At 35.7% G+C, this 20,698-nt stretch overlaps 1 protein-coding gene across 1 annotated transcript in view; it reads left to right on the forward strand.

Annotated features, from left to right (window-relative positions):
* TTC21B (tetratricopeptide repeat domain 21B) overlaps positions 1 to 20,698 on the forward strand; it is an 84,670-nt gene that overhangs the window by 19,144 nt on the left and 44,828 nt on the right. Inside the window, exons 10-18 of the mRNA XM_082658867.1 lie at positions 430 to 527; positions 840 to 1,040; positions 4,926 to 5,055; positions 8,824 to 8,981; positions 11,053 to 11,277; positions 12,898 to 13,136; positions 14,932 to 15,004; positions 16,179 to 16,289; positions 17,017 to 17,155. Of these exons, the coding sequence (XP_082514993.1) occupies positions 430 to 527; positions 840 to 1,040; positions 4,926 to 5,055; positions 8,824 to 8,981; positions 11,053 to 11,277; positions 12,898 to 13,136; positions 14,932 to 15,004; positions 16,179 to 16,289; positions 17,017 to 17,155 (1,374 nt within the window). The remainder of the gene's footprint in view (positions 1 to 429; positions 528 to 839; positions 1,041 to 4,925; positions 5,056 to 8,823; positions 8,982 to 11,052; positions 11,278 to 12,897; positions 13,137 to 14,931; positions 15,005 to 16,178; positions 16,290 to 17,016; positions 17,156 to 20,698) is intronic.

The raw sequence follows: 20,698 nt of genomic DNA on the forward strand, positions 1-20,698 counted from the left end.
CATATCTATGAGTGATTCTCATACAGATGCAAGTAATGATTGCTTTTCATACCTGCCATTAAAGAAGAAAAGACATATTTTATGGTTTTCTAAAATTAAACTGTTCTCCACTGTCTACAACAGAAAAAAATATCATGTACCTTTAAGAATAAAATTTTTACTTCTTAAATACTATCTTAAGAGAATAGATTTTTATGAGATAATTCACATAAATTATGAATACCGTAGTAACTGATTTTCTGTGGGTACAAAGCTACCCATTTTCTTTTCTTTCACTCTTTTTCTTCTTTCTGTCTTTGTTTTTAAATCTAAAACTTAGATGTATTATGGCAAAAAAAATCTTGTTTAATTAATGTTGTTTGTGTTAGCTTGAAGTGTACGTGCGTGAAATGATGTGGATTTTTACCATTTCTGTCTTTTTTTTTTTAGGATTTATCCAATGTCAATTAATAGAAGGGCAACTACAGGAGGCAGATCAGCAGTTAGAATTCCTTAGTGAAATTCAGCAGTCTATTGGAAAATCGGCGGTATAGTATTTTATTTTATTTTATCAGATGGTAGATCCTAGCTACTATTTATAAAATATGAAATTTTTAATGTCTTAATATTTAGTAATGGTTTTAGAGGACTATTGTACACTAATTTTAATACGTAATTACATTTATTAATTTACCTCCGTGCATAATTAGACTTAAGATTCTAAAAATCCATCCAAGCTAATATTTAAGTTTGAACAAATGCTGTACATAAACAGCACTTCATATACTTTTGAAATCTAAGTAGAAATAAATGGCTTTATAACTGCATGGAGTAATTAATGAAAACTACCTATTTTCCAGGAATTAACCTATTTACATGCAGTTCTCGCTATGAAGAAAAATAAACGACAAGAAGAAGTTATTAATTTGTTAAATGATGTCCTAGACACTCATTTTTCACACTTAGAAGATTTACCTCTTGGCATACAGTATTTTGAGAAGTTAAATCCTGATTTCTTGCTAGAAATTATTACAGAATATCTGAATTTCTGTCCATTGCAGGTAAGTAATTCTGGGACTTATTTTCAAGGATGCATTTACATGGTGTTTTATAAAAGATGCTAATAAATGATGTTCTACATGTTAGACTATAATCGGCATCTTAAAATGGAAGCATTTGTATCTATATTAGGTGAAATAATTTTTAATGAAACTATTTACAGTAATGACTACTATCAACTAATAAATGTGTTGGTTTACAAACATTCATTTGTAATTCATAAAATCTTAAAATCTTAAATTTAAACAAAGTATTAGAAGTCATTTAATTCAGACACCCACCTTGTATTTGAATCTACTCCACAACATCCTCATTAAGTGCCCACCCCATCTCTGGATGCACTCAGAGATGCAGTTCGTATTGTATAACTGTGATTATTAGACTGTATTTCCTATGTTAAGTCAGACTTCACTTTATATTACAAAATTCACCCGTTTATCGGTCCTTCTTCTGCTCTGGAGTGACATGGAGCAAGTCTAGCTACTTAGTCTAGGCAAGGACCATTCCTCATTCATAAAACACACCTTCAGATTTTGGAAATTAGTTTTCATGTTCCTCTAAACAATTCCAGGTTTCCAGCCATTTCTTTTTTCATGACATAGTTTGAGCACGCTGGTTGTAAGCCTGAGGATGTTTTTCATTTGATCAGTGCCTCATTAAGCTCACTCTTCCAAATATGGATTTGGACTGCAAGACTTAGAAGAGATTCCCTGCTCCCTAATTCTGGATGTCCATCTAGCTTCCTTTTTGTGAATCACGTTACATTATCGACCCCTATTGAATTAACTGTTAACTGAAGTCCTTAGATTGGTTATTCACTATAACTTTGGACCCAAGTGTAGGACTCTACATTTATCCCTGTGAAATTTTCTCTCTCCAGATTTATCCCATAATTCCAGATTACCTTGTCCTTTTGGATCCTGATTGTCATCTGCCTGTCTAGCTCTGAGTAGAACAAAGAATGGAGCCCTCTGTTGTGTTGCCAGGGAGTTCATTCCCAGTTAGTGTGGATCCATTAGTCAACACTCTTACTACAGACAGTAAGCAGATGACTTGACTTTATTATACTCAACTCACAACTCAACACAGGGATATCGTGACGGGCACTAGCAAATACTTAATTCCTAAAAGCATAGTTTTTAGCATTCTCTCTGATTTACAGCTTCAGTAACTGTAAATGAACTTCAGTAACTGTTCATGACCTTCCCTTAGGGAACTCATGCTGCCTTTCATTGACCATCATGTCCTTTTCCAGACTTTGATGACCTATTTTTTTTCAACTAATCCGTCTGGAATCACACCTGGGATTGATCTCAGTCTCAGTCGTGATCTGTTTTCAGTTGCTAAGGAGTTGGAAAGCATTTTTCAGTACTCATGCAGTATTTAGATTTCATTCAACAAATGCTTGCACCAGTGTGTTGCTCAGAGCTGGGGAAATAGTTTGTAAAAACAAACTACAACCCTTGCCTTCTTGAAACATGAGTACTAGCAGGAGGATACATAATATAATTAAGTCAATCATGTAGTATGTTTGAATATCACAGAAGAAAATAACAGAACAGGGCAGAATGGGTAGTAATTTTAGATAAGGTGGTCTGGGTAGGCCTCATTAAGATGGGAAAATTTGAACAAAAACTTGAAGGTTGTGGGAATATGGTATAGAGTGTTTCAGGCAAAGGGAGCCGTTGTGCAGGTGGCCCAAAGGGACACAGAGATGAGTGTGCCCAGGACAGTGTGAGGAGTTGGGGAGTAGTCACCGTGAGGTCTCAGCACAGAGACCAGTGTGGTAACTTCTCTGGCTTCAGTTCTGAGTACAGTGGGGAGCCACCAGAAGGCTTCCAGCATGATCCAGTTCAGCATTTTAAAAGGAGTCTTCTGGCAGCTCTGCCGAGAGTAAACTGTACAAGGAGCAAGAAATAACGTGTTAAATGGTAGTTGGGTCCCTAGTCCACAGACATCCTATTTTTCCATAATATAACCTTCATCAGCATGATAAGAATCTAATTAGCATTTAAAATGCTGTTTTCCTGGGGAAATATCAGAAAGGCAGACTTGTCTCTCCAGCTCCGTTTCTACTTTGGCCCTTTTATATATATACTTTCTAAAATCAAACATATTATCTTAGAGATTATCCATATAAGTCCTGTTTTTTTTCTGTGATTCACTGTGAAATTACAGTAAAAAACAATGAGTAATTCTTAGCAATTGGCAGAGAACATTATCAGAACTTCACCCTTTTACCTATGCTTTCATTATTTTCAGTTACACTGAAGAAATAAATGTTTTAAGAATACACTCTGTACCCATTACTGTGTGAGTCTGTCATACAGAGTGAAGTAAGTCAGAAAGAGAAAAACAAATACCGTATGCTAACACATATATATGGAATCTAAGAAAAAAAAAAGGTCATGAAGAACCTAGGGGTAAAACAGGATTAAAGACACAGACCTACTAGAGAATGGACTTGAGGATATGGGGAGGGGGAAGGGTAAGCTGTGACAAAGTGAGAGAGTGACATTGACATATATACACTACCAAACGTAAAATAGATAGTGGGAAGCAGCCGCATAGCACAGGGAGATCAGCTCGGTGCTTTGTGACCACCTAGAGGGGTGGGATAGGGAGGGTGGGAGGGAGACGCAAGAGGGAAGAGATGTATAACTGATTCACTTTGTTATAAAGCAGAAACTAATACAACATTGTAAAGCAATTATACTCCAATAAAGATGTTAAAAAATAAGTAAATAAAATGGATCAAATGTCAAAAAAAAAGTCTGATCTTTGAGACACATAAGACCCTTAGCCCTATAAGAGAGGCAAAACTAAATATGAAACTACTATAAGACTGTATAAGACAAAGAATGCTGAATTATTATATAGATTATAAGCACTATAGAAATTTCAAGAAGTTGAAGTATTCTAGGCATCAGTAGTTTTATACTCTGAAAATCCTTTTGAGCACACATTTTTTTGATGCCTCAACATAGTGAGAACATACCACACTTTCTTGTTAGTAAAGTGGCTCTTCATAGGAGTGACTGTCAGTAAGAGGCGGTGCTCCAGTTAAGAATCTGTGTATGTGGAGTGTAAGATTGGGGGGATGGGAGGATCACCCTTCAGATAAAGGAAGGAGTATTAGTAAGGCAAAGCAGGGAGAACGAACATTTGATATTTAAACTCTAATATCACATTTCTAAATTGTGAGTGAATAACCACTGGATAAAGGTGGGTTGAATAGACAGCCATTAAAAGAATAAAAAAGTGGTCTAGTACTGCTTTAGTTATCGTATTCACTATTAATAAAAAGAGAAAAAAAATTTGAAGGCCTACAACATGCCAGGCGGAAAAGTGGGGAATATGAAGGTATGAGACATTTGGTGTAGTATACGTGAGTGTTCAACCTTCGGACTTTTGCTAGAATGATGAAATCTGAATTCTCTAGAAACTGACCTTACAGTATTTTAGGGGGTGGTGCAAGTTACTCAACTGAGTAAATCACAAGGCAGGTTTAGAGTTAGAACTCGCATTGCCTTGACTCTCAATTCCAGCAAGAAACTCTACCTCTCGTTATCGTTCCTTTGAACAGATATGTTTTCTTGACAGAGTTTAAACAGATATGCTCATTTCGTATGTTATCAAATTAGTAACTGTATAATAATTTCACAGTTATTTTGCTGAGCAAAAGCCATCATTTATATAGTCTGTTCATAGATCCCAGGGAGATAAATTAGTATTAGTCCAGTCATAGTAAAAATATTGGGCAATAAATAGAATAAGACAAATTTTAGAAAAATATGTGATTTTTGCTCTTCACATTACAATTAATATGTGTTTATTTTTAGCTAAATACTATTATAAACCTATAAAAAATGATCTGATTTGTTTAGCCTGCAAGTCCTGGGCAACCTCTTTCTCCACTTCTCAGACGTTGTACCTCAATCCTGGAGACTATAGTAAGAACTGTTCCTGGTCTTCTGCAAGCTGTCTTCCTAATAGCAAAAGTGAAATATTTGTCAGGTAAGATATACATTAAAATCTTAAAATAACCTTTATATTCTGATGTTGATAAGAACTAGTATAAACAAACAAAGAACTCCTTGTATGAATAGTCACATAAAATAGTCACATAGAATAGTCTTCATAGAATAGTCACGTAAAATGTACCTTTTACGTGTGCACAGATAAGTAATTTTTATCCAAAATAAAACTGCATAACTTTCTTTACTATTTAATTCTTTAAAAAATTACTATAAACTTCTGTGGTTCAAGTGAATGTCTGGGAAAATACAGTTCTACCACTTAAAAAATGTCCGTCAGGTGGTACTAGGTCCTGGCAGTATAATTTATAGTCTTTAATCTCTCCTTTGAACAGATTATAATGGTTGACTCATTGGCATGACCAAATGTGATGTTCACCGGGTTTCAGGCCCGTAAGAAATTCATTGATTAATTTCTATTTAGTTTCTGTGATTGGTTATACATAGCTTTAAAAAAATATCCTCAGTTACAACCTTAGATTTTTAGGACACAAACATATGTATGACAATATATATAAAAGTAGACCATCATATGGTACTTAGGTATGTATCTTTGCTGGCTGAATGCTATGCAAAGTAAGTTAAGTTTGTAAAGTCCTATAGGACAGAAACCAACTTCAAGGTGTTCATTATCGTTAACAGTTACTTCTTGTACATAATGGAACGAGTTAAGAGTTTGACCTTACTAATTTTTTGGCTTTGTTTTAACTGTTTTTGGGGTTTTTTTAAAATAAATTTATTTATTTATTTATTTTTGGCTGCATTGGGTCTTCGCTGCTGTGTGCGGGTTTTCTCTAGTTGCAGCGAGCGGGGCCTACTCTTCGTTGTGGTGCGCGGGCTTCTCATTGTGGTGGCTTCTCTTGTTGCGGAGCATGGGCTTTAGGCCTGCGGGCTTCAGTAGTTGTGGCGCACGGGCTTGGTTGCTCCACGGCATGTGGGATCTTCCCGCACCAGGACTCGAACCCGTGACCCCTGCATTGGCAGGCAGATTCTTAACCGCTGTGCCGCAAGGGAAGTCCCTTTAACTGTTTTAAAAAGAGAACCAAATGATCACAAAAGCTTGTTTCACTTCTAAAATACTCTAGTTGTAAGAAGTGACTCTCTATTACCTTCTCTGATTGAGTTCTGTTGAGCCACATCATATTTCTACTTTCTTCCCAGTTAGAACCGGTATCACCTACTAGGTGATCAAACTGGGACTTTGAGTTCTGTGATTAATTTGTAAACACTCATTATTTATTTTGAATTTTGATACAAATCAGTTTCAATAGAGTAATAGTTAATTGCCAAAGTCTTAGGAAGGAAACTCTTGTATATTAACCCCATTTTTAAAAAGAGCAGCCTGAAATAATGTGAAACAGTGGTGGCACGTGTCTGAATAGCAGTATTCTTGCTAAATTGCCAACTGCAGTGACTTCCGGCACCAACTACCTGGAGTTGGGCTAAACTTCACAGGTTAAGGGCACAATTCTCCATCATACTGCCCTCATTTTAGATAGCAGCCACAAGTTCAGGGGTTCCCAGGGCCTCCTGCACTTCTGACCAGCTTGCTACTAATTTAAGGGTTCTTATGATTCCCTTCAGGTTCGATAATTCACTAGAAAGACTCATAGAACTCAGGAAAGCACTATATCTAGGATTAGAGTGTTATGATAGCAAACTGAAATTTGAAAGTCATCCAAACCAGCAAAAGGAAGAGATGCAGAGGATGAGGTCTGGGAGGGTCCCAGATGTGGAGCTTCCGTTGTCCTCTCCCTGTGGAGTCAGGACACATCAACTTTCCGACAAATCAATGACGACACCTGTGGAACATTAGCAACCAAGAGAACTCACCCAAGGTTCGGTATCCAGAGTTTTATTAGGGTTTTATTACATAGACATCGACTGAATCTTTGGCCATGTGATTGAAGTCAGAATCCAGCTCCCCTCTCCCTAGGTTAGGCTGATTATAGGTGGCTCAAAGCCCTACCCTTCTAGTCACAGGGTTGGTCTTTCTGGCATGGCCAGCCACCATCCTGAGTCACATCATTAGCATAAGCTCTCAGGGCCCACCATGAATAACAAAGATTCTCCTATTGCTTGGGAAATTCCAAGATTTAGAGACTGTGTCCTGGGAACTGTCTCCCTGTCTCCCTATCTCCCTGGGATAAAGACCAGCCAAATTCTTTATTACATAGGACCTGACAAAGGCAGAACTGCAGGACAGAAATTTCTTCCATTTTTCTCTCAAGAGAAATTGGGCCGCTCTTAGATAAGAATGTGATATTGATGTGATCTTTGTTTTTATGGCCCGTTTTTTTCCCAACAGTGATGACCCGTTTCTCCATTGAAATACTTAGTGGCCTCCTGAAGCTAACCGGACATATTCTTCCTCCTTATCTTTAGAAGAAACAAAAAAGATTATGATTTCAGTTATTCATACAGTCCTCATTGTTTTTTCCAGTCTCTGATTTGCAAACCCTAATTCTTTTCTGTGTACTCTCTCCACTTAGTAATAACCTCTTTTTTCAAGTTATCTCCTTAATCCTCCTCCTTCCTAAAAGAATATGGGGGTGGCAATTTGCATGCAAATTTATTATGCTTAATCTTCCCTTCTTTTTTTGTCTGCACAGTTCTGAGTGTTGGATTGTATCACAGTGAAAAAGAATCTAATGTTTATTATGCTTGATGGTTAACTGACACATTTAGACACTGTATTTAATAAGTTATTGTGCTACCCCAGCTAAATTATTGTTCATTAATCCTCTGTCTCTAAGAAAGCGTTTTCTGTTTAAATGGATTTCTGTTAGAAGAAAGTTGAGCGTTTGGGAACTGAAGGCCTGACTGTTAGCCTTACTTTGTCTGTTAAGGTGTTAGGTAAGGTTACAGAGAGTAATTGAACGGATACCTTAGCAGAGTTACATGGGGAGCTGGCCTAGCTACACCTACTTAAGGCCAGTTTATGAGCCGGCTAAATGCAAATCAGTGTGGGTGACATCACGAAACTTCTAGCACCTAGAGTCTGTGCTGTTGTTTCTCTGAAGAGCCTCTTCTACCTTATCTGTCAGCCCAAGGTAGATTCCAATATTCTGTTCACTTTCATCTTGATCATATCCTTCTATTTTAAGATTCCCAGATGTACTTACTAACCTATAATGGAATATAATCTGCAAAAATGCTGAATCATTATGCTGTATACCTGAAACTAACACAGTATTGCAAACCAACTACAATAAAAGAAAAAGTCTTCCAGATGTACAATACCTGTGGTTCCAAAACATTTGATATTTCAGTTAGTATTTAAAGGCATTTTAAATCTGTAACTCACATTTCTAACCCCCTGGAATATAACCTTATGCCTTTTTTGGTTATTTTTTGTACAGTAGTAAAATTTCTAGCCTAGATGTGGCCCTATAACATTCTGTTTAAATTTCTATGTCTTACATAACTTATTTTAATGAAATTGTAAATTAAAAATATTCTTTTGACAAGGAGAATACAGGTACATTTAAAGGGCTTCAGATTTTTTCACATACTTTTCCTTATTTGCTCCTTATGACCAAGGGATGGCCTGGCTTTAGATATATTCTTTCATGCATATTAAAAAGAAACTGACTAGTGCAGGTAGAGGTTAAGCTAAGGCCTTACGAACAGAGAACTTTTAAGTTCAAACACCAGAACTATCCATAGACTAAATACTTTTCTCCCTGTTCTCTCAGGTTTCCTCTTGATCATTTTGTATTATAATAGTGCTTTGTTTCCTCATTAGGTGATATTGAAGCAGCTTATAATAATCTGCAGCATTGCCTAGAACACAGTCCTTCCTATGCAGATGCTCATCTCCTGATGGCTCAGGTTTATTTGTCTCAGGAAAAATTCAAATTGTGTTCTCAGTCTCTTGAACTTTGTCTGAGCTATAATTTTAAGGTAAGTGTTCCAGACTCAAGTGGATAAGACATATCGCCCTCCTTGAACCTTTAGCAAATGTTTACATATTCAACTATTTTGTTTCTTAGCCTGTAATATTTTGCTAATAAATGCATTATTAATGGAAATTTTTTTTTTTTTTTTTTTTTTTTTTTTTTTTTTGCGGTACGCGGGCCTCTCACTGTTGTGGCCGCTCCCGTTGCGGAGCACAGGCTCCGGACGCGCAGGCTCAGCGGCCATGGTTCACGGGCCCAGCTGCTCCGCGGCATGTGGGATCCTCCTGGACCGGGGCACGAACCCCTGTCCCCTGCATCGGCAGGCAGACTCTCAACCACTACGCCACCAGGGAAGCCGATAATGGAAAATATTTTGAACTCATTAGCAGTAGGAGAAAAAAATGGAGGCAACTGTGGTGTAGTTAAACAACTATATGGACTTGGCAACAAAAGACCTGGAGATAGTGTCTGGTCTTTTCACCTGTCTCTCTCTGAACCTCAGTTTTCTTTTCTAGAACACTTATATAATAATACCCTACAATTATAGTGAACATTAAATGCAATATGAATATGTAGAGATAATTGTACACTGTAGAGCATTGTGCCAAATATTTTTATGTATAAGGATTTTATTTTATTGCCTGTTTCTTTCTTGGACCTTGGTGTTTAATAACTTCTTTTTAGATACATCATCAGAGAACAGCTAGTCATTTTGAAAGTTGGTATGTGGTTTGAGGATATAAACACACTAGATTTCTATCCAAGGTATTCTGTGTGAACATCTCATATCCCTGAGCATTACGGAAAGTCCTAGGTTCAGGGGCTTCCTGAGCAACCTGGAATCAAGGAGGAGCTCCTCAGACTTTTGCTTTGGTTGGCAGTGTCTTGAGCCCTTCGATGTGAGAACACTTTAGTACACTGGAGTATTCAAGTTCCAGGCAAGGTTTGCAGAAGATAATGCCTGCTTCTTAGGACAGTAGTTCTCAAGACTGGTGGTGCATTGTGACCCCAGTGCCAGTGCCCTACCCAGTGAATCAGAATCTCTGAGAGAAGAGCGTAATCATGATTGCTTACACAAGGCCCACAGGTAAACACAATGCCCAGCTATGGCTCAGAACCCAGCATTAGGAGGACTGGAGGTTAGATGGCAGCCACATCATCTCATTCTGGACCATCTTCTTCCCTTTGACTCCTTCCTCATCTTTTGTCATTCTCTTTATTTTTTCTGTATATGCTGTTGATACCCAAAATAAAGACAGGAGATTCATTACTACGTGTTTCAGAGTAGTATCAAAGGGTAAAACCAATGTTTGATTAACGTGTCCTGAAATTTTTAATCTTAAATTATTTATTTATTTGTTTGTTTATTTGTTTATTTAATTTATTTACTTCTGGCTGCGTTGGGTCTTTGTTGCTGCGCGCGGGCTTTCTCTAGTTGCAGCAAGGGGGCTACTCTTCGTTGCGGTGCGGTGGCTTCTCTTGTTGCAGAGCACGGCCTTCAGTAGTTGTGGCTCGCGGGCTCTAGACCGCAGGCTCAGTAGTTGTGGCACACGGGCTTAGTTGCTCTGCGGCATGTGGGGTCTTCCCAGACCAGGGCTCAAACTCGTGTCCCCTGCATCGACAGGTGGATTCTTAACCACTGTGCCACCAGGGAAGCCCTGAAATTTTTAATCTTAAAATTAGAAAATAAAAGAAACTGTGTAGAAATCTGATAACTTTATCTCAGTACGAGAAGTCTGAGGTAAAGGAATTCATTTCCTGAAAACTAAAATAATTTCTTAGAATATATTTGCTAGCCTTATAAACTTTGTGTGCAATTTCTTTCCTCTCATAGTAGAAGTACTTAACTTGTTTGTTAACCAACGGAACACTAGGTAGTGTCAGGTTATCTGAATTCTGATTTAATATAATAAATGATCAGAACATGAGTAAGAGGACAGAAATAGACCTCATGCATACAATCACAGGGTAGACTGTCCTCAAAGATCCTATTATTATAACATTTGATGGATTGTAAACTATGTATTGATGTTGTAAACACTCCAAGGAAGTATTTCTGAATATTATTTTTTCAGGTGAGAGAATATCCTTTATATCATTTGATAAAAGCTCAGTCACAAAAGAAAATGGGAGAAATAGCAGAAGCAATTAAAACCCTGCATATAGCAATGAGTTTACCAGGAATGAGGAGAACTGGAACTTCCTCAAAGTCAAAATACAGAAAAACTGAAGTCAATGCAAGCCATCGTTTATCAGTCTTTCTTGAGTTGGTAGAGGTTCACCGCTTAAATGGAGAACAGGTAGGTCAAGTGTAATTCAGTGGCTCAGATCTGAACTTTGTTATTCAAGTATATAGAGTCATAGGAAATGAAAAAGCTAAAATTATTCGCTTGACCAAGTGGTAAAGTTTAGAAAATTTATTTCTCATCACTTAGCACCAGATCATGTTACTTTCTATAGCCCCTGAATTTAGACATTGTTTGTACTGGGATGACTTTATTTATCAGTGTACTTACATTGGCTACCATGAGATGTAATACTAGATATACACTGTATGTGTAATATGAGTAATAATATAATGTAATATGATGTACTGTAGTATGTATTAATATAATGTGTATAATAATATGTATGATTACTTTGGCTATCATGAAATGTAATAATATAATATAGTTATAATTCTGTGAATTCCTAAAAGGGCTCACACACATACACAGAAACACACACACACACACACACACACACACACACACACACACACAGATGTACTACTGGAATAAAATTAAAGTACCAATCTGAAATTCTAATAGCTGAGAAAATAAAAGAACCACTGAAATAATATAGCTTTGTTAAACTAACAGGACAATCATAAAATCAAATACTTTAAAAAATACAGATAGATAGATCATAAAATCAAATACTTAAAGAATAATATAGATAGGTAGATGGATAGATAGGTAGAAAGAAGGCAAACAAAAATGTAATTCTGAGGAAAGAGTTAGAACCTTGTAGAAAATGAGGAACTTAACATCATTTATATTTGGTTTTTAAGTTGCAGCTGTTGCTAATCAGTTATTTCATTATTTCATATTTTAGTGGAAATTAAGAAGACTATGTCCAGATACTTGCCGAATCTCAAAGAATTTCCAGTTCACTAATAAATTAATGTAAAATGCACTTAATAAGAAGAACCAATTCTACTATAGATAGTTGATTCTGAAATGCACTGTTTTTTTCACATTTTAACGTTTCTTAAATCAGAATGTTTTAAAATCTCTAAAGCTGAGATGAATTAAAATCAATGACATTTTAGATTCATTGAGGTACAGATTTGGAAATTAGGAAATATATTCACCTGGGGTATAACAAAAATGACATACTAGAGTAGGGAATAACGTAATCTGCTAGGTAATGTAGAACCATCGGGTACAGAGGGTGACTGTGGACTGGATCCCATCCAAGATGCAGTAATGAACATGGCTAAGAATTTAGGCTTTGGAGTCAGGCTGGTTCTATCATTTGTTAACTTAACTGTCTGAATCTCATTATACTTACTGCAAAGTGGGGGGTAATTATAGTAACTACCTTAGAGGATTTTTGTGAGAATTAAATGGGTTAATATTTACAATGCTGGGTGCAAAGTAAATGTTTATTAAATTATAGTAGCAACAAGTCTTAGGTAGCAACTGCTGTTGTCCTAGTTATGAGAACACTTTTCAGCTAACAAATATTTATAATGTCATCTTAATTTGGTCTGAGTTTGGTTTTAAATTTTTGTACTTTTCAAAAAAAATCTATCATTATTTCACAAATATCATAACTGTACTAGCATTTATTGTTCATTCTGTATTAGTAGAAAACCTTAGTTTGTAGTGTAATTTGTTGAAATTTTGAATGTTACTTTAATTTCACCTTTATAGCATGAGGCGGCCAAAGTTTTACAAGATGCCATCCATGAATTTTCTGGGACATCTGAAGAGTTGCGTGTCACTATTGCTAACGCAGACCTAGCTTTGGCCCAGGGAGATGTGGAACGGGCTATAAGCATGCTTCAGAATGTTACATCTGAGCAGCCTTATTTCATAGAGACCAAAGAAAAAATGGCAGATATATATCTGAAGCACAGAAAAGAGAAGATGTTATATATCACTTGTTACAGGTAAATGGTTCTTTCAACCCATTATATTTTGACATTTATCTCCTAAAATTAATCCCCAAATTTCTTTCTTTTAACTGCTTTTCAGATACTTTATAGATCCCTTCCTTAATGTGTTCTTGCTTCCTTCTACTACCACCAAACACAGTAACTCTAACCAAGTTACTCTCCCTAAAATGTAAATCGTGGTAATTATGATTTATTTCAACCTGTGGCTCACTTTAGTTTCTCAGCTCTCCTCTCTCATCAGATGTTATTTTTGGACTTTGACAGAGCTACAATTACATGTATTCTAATAGCTTAAAAGCATTATGTAATGTAACAATTCAGGGGCTATATAGTCATATTTAACACTCAGTATCATAGCTATAGCAGAAGAAAATTATGGCTTAGTATATACCACACTAAGGTATGGATTACAGAAGTGGCAGGGATTTAAAAAGTGTCATACACTGATGCCCTTGGGAGTTACTGGGATACACAAAACATGCACACAACACACACTCTCACACGAGACATGGGTGCACACATGCACACACAGGTTGCTCTTACACTTCTCCCCAAACAAAAAGATAAAGGTACAAGCACACACTCCATGTGAGAGAAAATTAATGTTTTATCCTTGAGAATAGTAAAATGTTGATGAATTAAGTCATATTGGTTCATCTATATTTTGTAAATATCAAAGCCCAGAAAGCTGCTCAGATTCGTTGTAGGTACTGAGTGATTCAAAGCAACTGAGCAGCACCCCCTGTATAGATGGATGGACTGGAGTTTCCTAGATTATATTTTCTATGATGTTTCTAAAATATCGGCACTATCATCTCTAATGATATGACAATTTTTTTTTCACTCTTCACACCTTTTATTCTACTATTATTTTTTTAACATCTTTATTGGAGTATAATTGCTTTACATTGTTGTGTTAGTTTCTGCTGTATAACAAAGTGAATCAGCTATACATACACATATATCCCCATATCCCCTCCCTCTTGTGTCTCCCTCCCACCCTCCCTATCCCACCCCTTTAGGTGGTCACAAAGCACCGAGGTGATCTCCCTGTGCTATGTGGCTGCTTTCCACTAGCTATCTATTTTACATTTGGTAGTGCATATATGTATGTATATATAAAATAGGGTTGATGTGTTTGGATGCACTATAGTATAGTAGCTAAAATCATAGGTTTTCTTTTTTCAAGTAGATCTGACACATTAGCTGTAGTAAACTCAGCATTATCTATATAATTGTAACAATTTTCTTTTCTCAGAGTTTTTGGACCAATTAAGTGAGATATTGTACATTAAAGACTTAGCATCACATTATGTGAGCAACCTTGGTATTTTGACCTTTAGTAGTTTACCTTTTGCAGGTAAAAAATAAGCAGCAAATGTTGAAATAGAATATTTTATATTTTTTAAGGTAATTCGTTGTATATGACTTATGCCATGAATATCAGAGCTCAAGATGCATAGGAGGATGATAAGTGTTTGTCATATTTTGCAACTTCATTCCCACATCATGTATTTCTGGATAATGAGAGCTTATATGTTTACTATCTGTATACTTTTACCTGCATTTCAGGAAATAGAAAAATTTAATGAAAAAAATTGTTGACTTAGCATAAACAATCTGAGTGTGGGTATGGCTGGAGTTTTTAAACAATATTACACTGTTGGATATAAAGAAGGCACTCTGAAGGCTATTAGTTCATTGAAAAAATAAGCTTATCTTTTATTTAATTGGTTTAGAAGAAGAAATTTATATTCAATACACTAAGCAGTGTTCGTCTGATTTCCAGAGAAATTGCTGAAAGGATGCCTAGCCCTCGTTCTTTTATTCTCCTTGGTGATGCATACATGAATATTCAAGAGGTAAAGTTTCTGATACTACTGAACTTAGATTTAAAAACAAAACAAAAACCAAAAATTCTTCTTTGTGATTAGTATAACATTCTACTGAAAGGAATTTGGGTTTTTTTCTTCCAGTTTTATTGAGATACAGTTGACATGCAGCACTGTGTAAGTTTAAGGTATGGCATAATGATTTAACTTAAATACATCATGCAATGATTATCACAGTAAGTTCAGTGAATATCCATCATCTTATATAGCTCAAAATTAAAGAAATAGAAAAAAATATTTTTCCCTTATAATGAGAACTCTCAGGATTTACTTTCAACAGCTTTCACGTATAACGTACAGCAGTGTTAATTTTCATGTTGTACATTACATCCCTAATACTTATCTTGTAACTGGAAGCTTGTACCTTTTAACCACCTTCATCCAAATCCCCTCCCCTCATTTTAATAACGTTTACTTAATAGTCAAAGATCCAGTCATCACAATAAAAAGGGAGACAACCATTACAATTAAAAAGTTATAGTTATTTTTCAGGGCTTCCCTGGTGGCGCAGTGGTTGAGAGTCCACCTGCCAATGCCAGGGACACGGATTCGTGCCCCGGTTCGGGAAGATCCCACATGCTGCAGAGTGGCTGGGCCCGTGAGCCATGGCCGCTGGGCCTGTGCGTCTGGAGCCTGTGCTCCGCAACGGGAGGCACTGCAACAGTGGGATGCCCGCATAAAAAAAAGTTATAGTTATTTTTCAAATTGAGATCCAGTTATTCAGCACTATCATTTGAAATAGAGATGATACCAGAAGTAAGGTGAGTCACCTTTAAACAAAAGGATGAAAAGAGCTACTGGCTAAGGTGGTGTTTTCTTCAAAGGGAAGCAATCCTCTGACCTCTGGTTCTGGCTTTTATAGTGATGCCAGATGAAAAGCTGTCAAGAAGCCGTCTCTTAGTTCTCATATGACTATTTATGAGGACATGGACCTAAGTAACCTGGGTGGGATTATACTAGTGAGTTACACCTGCACTAGTGATTATCAGCTCTCTGAAGTTATTAAGGTTTCTGGACTTAGTATGTGCTTTATTAGTCTTAGTAAGTATTCCAAATGTAGCCCTTAATTATAGAAGTGTTGCCATTTAATGGGAGCCACCTAAGCTGTTATTTTATTGCTTCATTTTTTATCTGCCAACATTAGCCTGAAGAAGCCATAGTAGCATATGAGCAAGCATTAAATCAGAACCCAAAGGATGGAACATTGGCAAGCAAAATTGGGAAAGCTCTTGTCAAAACTCACAACTACTCAAAGGTAAATACTTTATATTTTGAAATGTATCTGTTTTAACAAATCTGCAAACCCTGCTCTGTGAAAGATCTTCAGCAAGCACTGTTTATATCTTAATGGTTGGAAACTCCAAATTTGTCTTTACAAACTGGAATTTGTGATAAAGACTTTCTCAGTGTCTCAGATTCTTCTCTGCTGCATTTTGCAAAGACTTTTTGGACCCTAAAGTTTACTTCAGGTTTCACCTTACAGCAAAATTCTGCCATGAAATAAATTATGATAAACTTACTGTTACATCTCTTTTATCATATGACAAAGCATAATAGATGTCCTTTCCATTGAACCAGTTTTGGTAAGCCATGTGCTTTGAGGGGTTTTTTTGGTTTTTTGTTTGTTTTGTAGTAAGGATAATAGATTTTCCTTTAGTTATATTCTTGCCCTATTCCTGGTAACTGTTGAACATATATACAACAGCTAGCAAAGTATTTGCATTCACTAACGTTTGGAATAAAACTGGAAAAAATTTTAACAAAGTACTTTGCTTTAGTTACTTGTTGTAAGAAATGCTAGTTGTCTTGTGTAATACTGGATTCTGTAAGAAAAATGTCACACTTAATCACTCGTGCAAGTCCATGCATAACGTGCTTTTAGGTTACTTCCAGTTGCTTTAAGTCATAATGTGTGTAGGATCTATGCTTGAATGCCATCCTCATTGCCTTTTTTTTCCCTAACTGAAATGGACTTTGTTTAGGCAATCACTTATTATGAAGCTGCTCTGAAAAATGGACAACAAAATTATCTTTTCTATGACTTGGCTGAGCTCTTATTAAAACTGAAATGGTATGACAAAGCAGAAAAAGTTCTTCAAAATGCACTAGCTCATGAACCTGGTATGAAAATCTTTCTTATTTGAAAAAGTATACCTAATATATCTGATTCTTTTATTTTTATATTAGTATGTATTTGTATTGTTAGTGTATGTGAGGTTGGTTCTTTCATTTGTTAGAATGTCACTCTACTAAAGTAAGATATTTTAAAAATCTTAAAACAGATTTGTGAAACAGTTTGTGTTATAGAAAACTACTTTCCAAAGTGACATAAAGGAAGTTTCCTTTAGTTTTTTTCTTTACTTTAATTTTTATTATGTGTTATAGTTGATTTACAATGTTATATTAGTTTCAGGTGTACAGCAAAGTGATTCAGTTATACATATATATATGTATACATTCTTTTCCCATATAGGTTATTACAGATTACTGAGTGGTGTTCCCTGTGCTGTACAATAGGTCCTTGTTGATTATCTATTTTATATGTAGTAGTGTGTATTTGTCAGTCCCAAACTCCTAATTTATCCCTCCCTCCCACCTCTCCCCTTTCGTAACCATAAGTTTGTTTTCAAACTCTGTGAGTCTGTTTCTGTTTTGTAAATAAGTTCATTTGTATCATTTTTTTAGATTCCATATATAAGTAATATCATGATATTTGTCTGTCTCTGATTTACTTCACTTTATATGATAATCTCTAGGTCCATTCATGTTGCTGCAAATGGCATTATTTCATTCTTTTTAATGGCTGAGTAATATTCCATTGTATATACGTACCACATCTTCTTTATCCACTCCTCTGTCGATGAACACTTAGGCTGCTTCCATGTCCTGGCTATTGTAAATAGTGCTGCAGTGAACATTGGGGTAGATGTATCTTTTTTGTTTTGTTTTTGTTTTGTTTTGTTTTGTTTTGTATTTTTTGCGGTACACGGGCCTCTCACTGCTGTGGCCTCTCCCGTTGCGGAGCACAGGCTCCGGACGCGCAGGCCCAGCAGCCATGGCTTATGGGCCCAGCCGCTCCGCGGTATGTAGGATCTTCCCGGACTGGGGCACGAACCCGTGTCCCCTGCATCGGCAGGCGGACTCTCAACCACTGCACCACCAGGGAAGCACCATGTATCTTTTTGAATTACAGTTTCCTCTGGATATATGCTCAGGAGTGGGATTGCTGGATCATATGGTAGTTCTATTTTTAGTTTTTTAAGGGACCTCCATACTGTTCTCCATAGTGACTGTACCAATTCACATTACCACCAACAATATAGGAAGGTTCCCTTTTCTCCATGCCCTCTCCAGCATTTATTGTTTGTAGATTTTTTAATGATGGCCATTCTGACCAGTGTGAGGTGATACCTCACTGTAGTTTTGATTTGCATTTCTCTGATTATTAGCGATGCTGAGCATCTTTTCATGTGCTTTTCTTTGCCATCTGTATGTCTTCTTTGGAGAAATGTCTGTTTAGATCTTCTGCCCATTTTTTGATTGGGTTGTTTATATTTTTGATATTGAGATTCATGAGCTGTTTGTATATTTTGGTGATGAATCCCTTTTCAGTCACTTCATTTGCAAATATTTTCTCCCATTCTGAAGTGGGTTGTCTTTTCATTTTGTTTATGGTTTCCTTTGCTGTGCAAAAGCTTTTAAGTTTAATTAGGTCCCATTTGTTTATTTTTGTTTTTATTTTCATTACTTTAGGAGGTGGATTGAAAAAATCCAGCAATGGATGTTGCTGCAATTTATGTCATAGTGTTCTCCCTATGTTTTCCTCTAAGAGTTTTATAGCATCCGGTCTTAGGTTTAGGTCTTTAATCCATTTTGAGTTTGTTTTTGTGTATGGTGTTAGAGAATGTTCTAATTTCATTCTTTTTTATGTAACTGTCTAGTTTTCCCAGCACCACTTATTGAAGAGACTGTCTTTTCTCCATTGTATATCCTTGCCTCCTTTGTCATAGATTAATTGACCAGAGGTCCGTGGGTTTGTTTCTGGACTTTCTATCCTGTTCCATTGATTTATATTTCTTTTTTTGTGCCAGTACCATTGTGTTTTGATTACTGTAGCTTTGTTGGAAGTTTCCTATAAATTGTAACTACAACCAGTGTTTAAACAAGTAAACATTTTTATAATCCTTTTTAAAAGTTGTTTTTTAAAAAAAAATTCAGCATTATTAAAGAGTATAATGTACAAGTCTCCAGTTTCTCCTGTGAATTCTACTTGGCCTGTTCTCAGACCTCCCTAGAGGTAACCATTTTTGTTTTAGTGTATATTTTATATATATTTATGTAAATATCTAAGTGTAATATGCATATTGTTCTTTTCAAAATGCATCATTCTTCCTATTCAGCAATTTTTTTCACATACAATATGTTGCAGATATAGTTTGATGTCAGTACATCCATATTATTCTATCTAATAGACTCACAATATTTTATAACTCCGTAAGCTATTTAACTTTTCCCCAGTTAGTCTTCCAGTCTTTTGATGTTATAAACCATGTTAAAATGAATATCCTTGTATCTCATTCTTTGGCATACACTTGCCTATATTTCTTAAGAGCAAGATGCTATGTTAAAGGGTATGTGTACTTAAAATTTAATTGGATACTATCAAATTGCCTTCTTAAAAGTTCATACAAATTTACTTTTTAAAGATCTGTACTTTTTAAATAAAATCTAGTGCTTGTTCATTGGAGAAATTTGAGGATTATAGAAGTGAATGAAAGTTGTGTTGCTCTCCCACTCTCCAGAGAGAACCACGTCCTGATCAATCTCCCTGCCTCTTTCTCTCACACACTAATACATAACACTTTTTTCTACCAAAAAGGAGTCATATTATACCTATAGGTCTGCAGTATGCATTTTTCATTTAATAGCCTCTCTTCATTTTGGCAGATATAGCACTTTTAAATTTTTTAACATAGGTAGCATATTTTACTGTTTGTCAATATCATAATTTATTTGATGACTCCCCTATCGATAGACATTTAGATAGAAGAAAACATTACTGAGATAGAATCCTTGTTTATATAGCACTATGTACTTCCTAGAATTGAATCTTGCTCCATTGTTTTTTCTTAAAGGTAAAAATGTCCCAACATTATGTAGTATTAATTATAGAGAAAACAAACTTCTAATTTACATTTCTTTGATGATTGTTAAGGTTAAGTATTATATCTATAGATCGTATTTTCACTATTTCATTCATATCCTTTGTCTTAATCCTTTACCTATTATTCATTAATCTTTTACCTATTATTCATGTTACAGATATTTTCTCCCAGGCTGTCCTTTCTTTATCAAATTACTTTATCATTTCATTGGTCAAATAGAATATTTAACTATCATATATAATACTTACCAGTCTTTTCTCTTTTTGACTTTTGAATTTCTTGTCATGCTCAGAAAAAGCTTCCCTAATCCTAACATTGAAAAAAGTTTTCTTATATTTTTCTGGGGCTTTTGTAATTTTAATTTGTATAATGGAGAATTTTAATTTTTATAATGAAGAACTTTAATTCACATACAATTTTTACTATATAGTTTCCAAAGGGATAGCCAATTATATCTCAGTGTCATTTATTGAAATGCCACCTTTATCATATTAAAAGC

The sequence above is a fragment of the Grampus griseus genome (assembly GCF_964374135.1).
Source record: "Grampus griseus genome assembly, chromosome: 7".
Classification (NCBI taxonomy): Eukaryota; Metazoa; Chordata; class Mammalia; order Artiodactyla; family Delphinidae; genus Grampus; species Grampus griseus.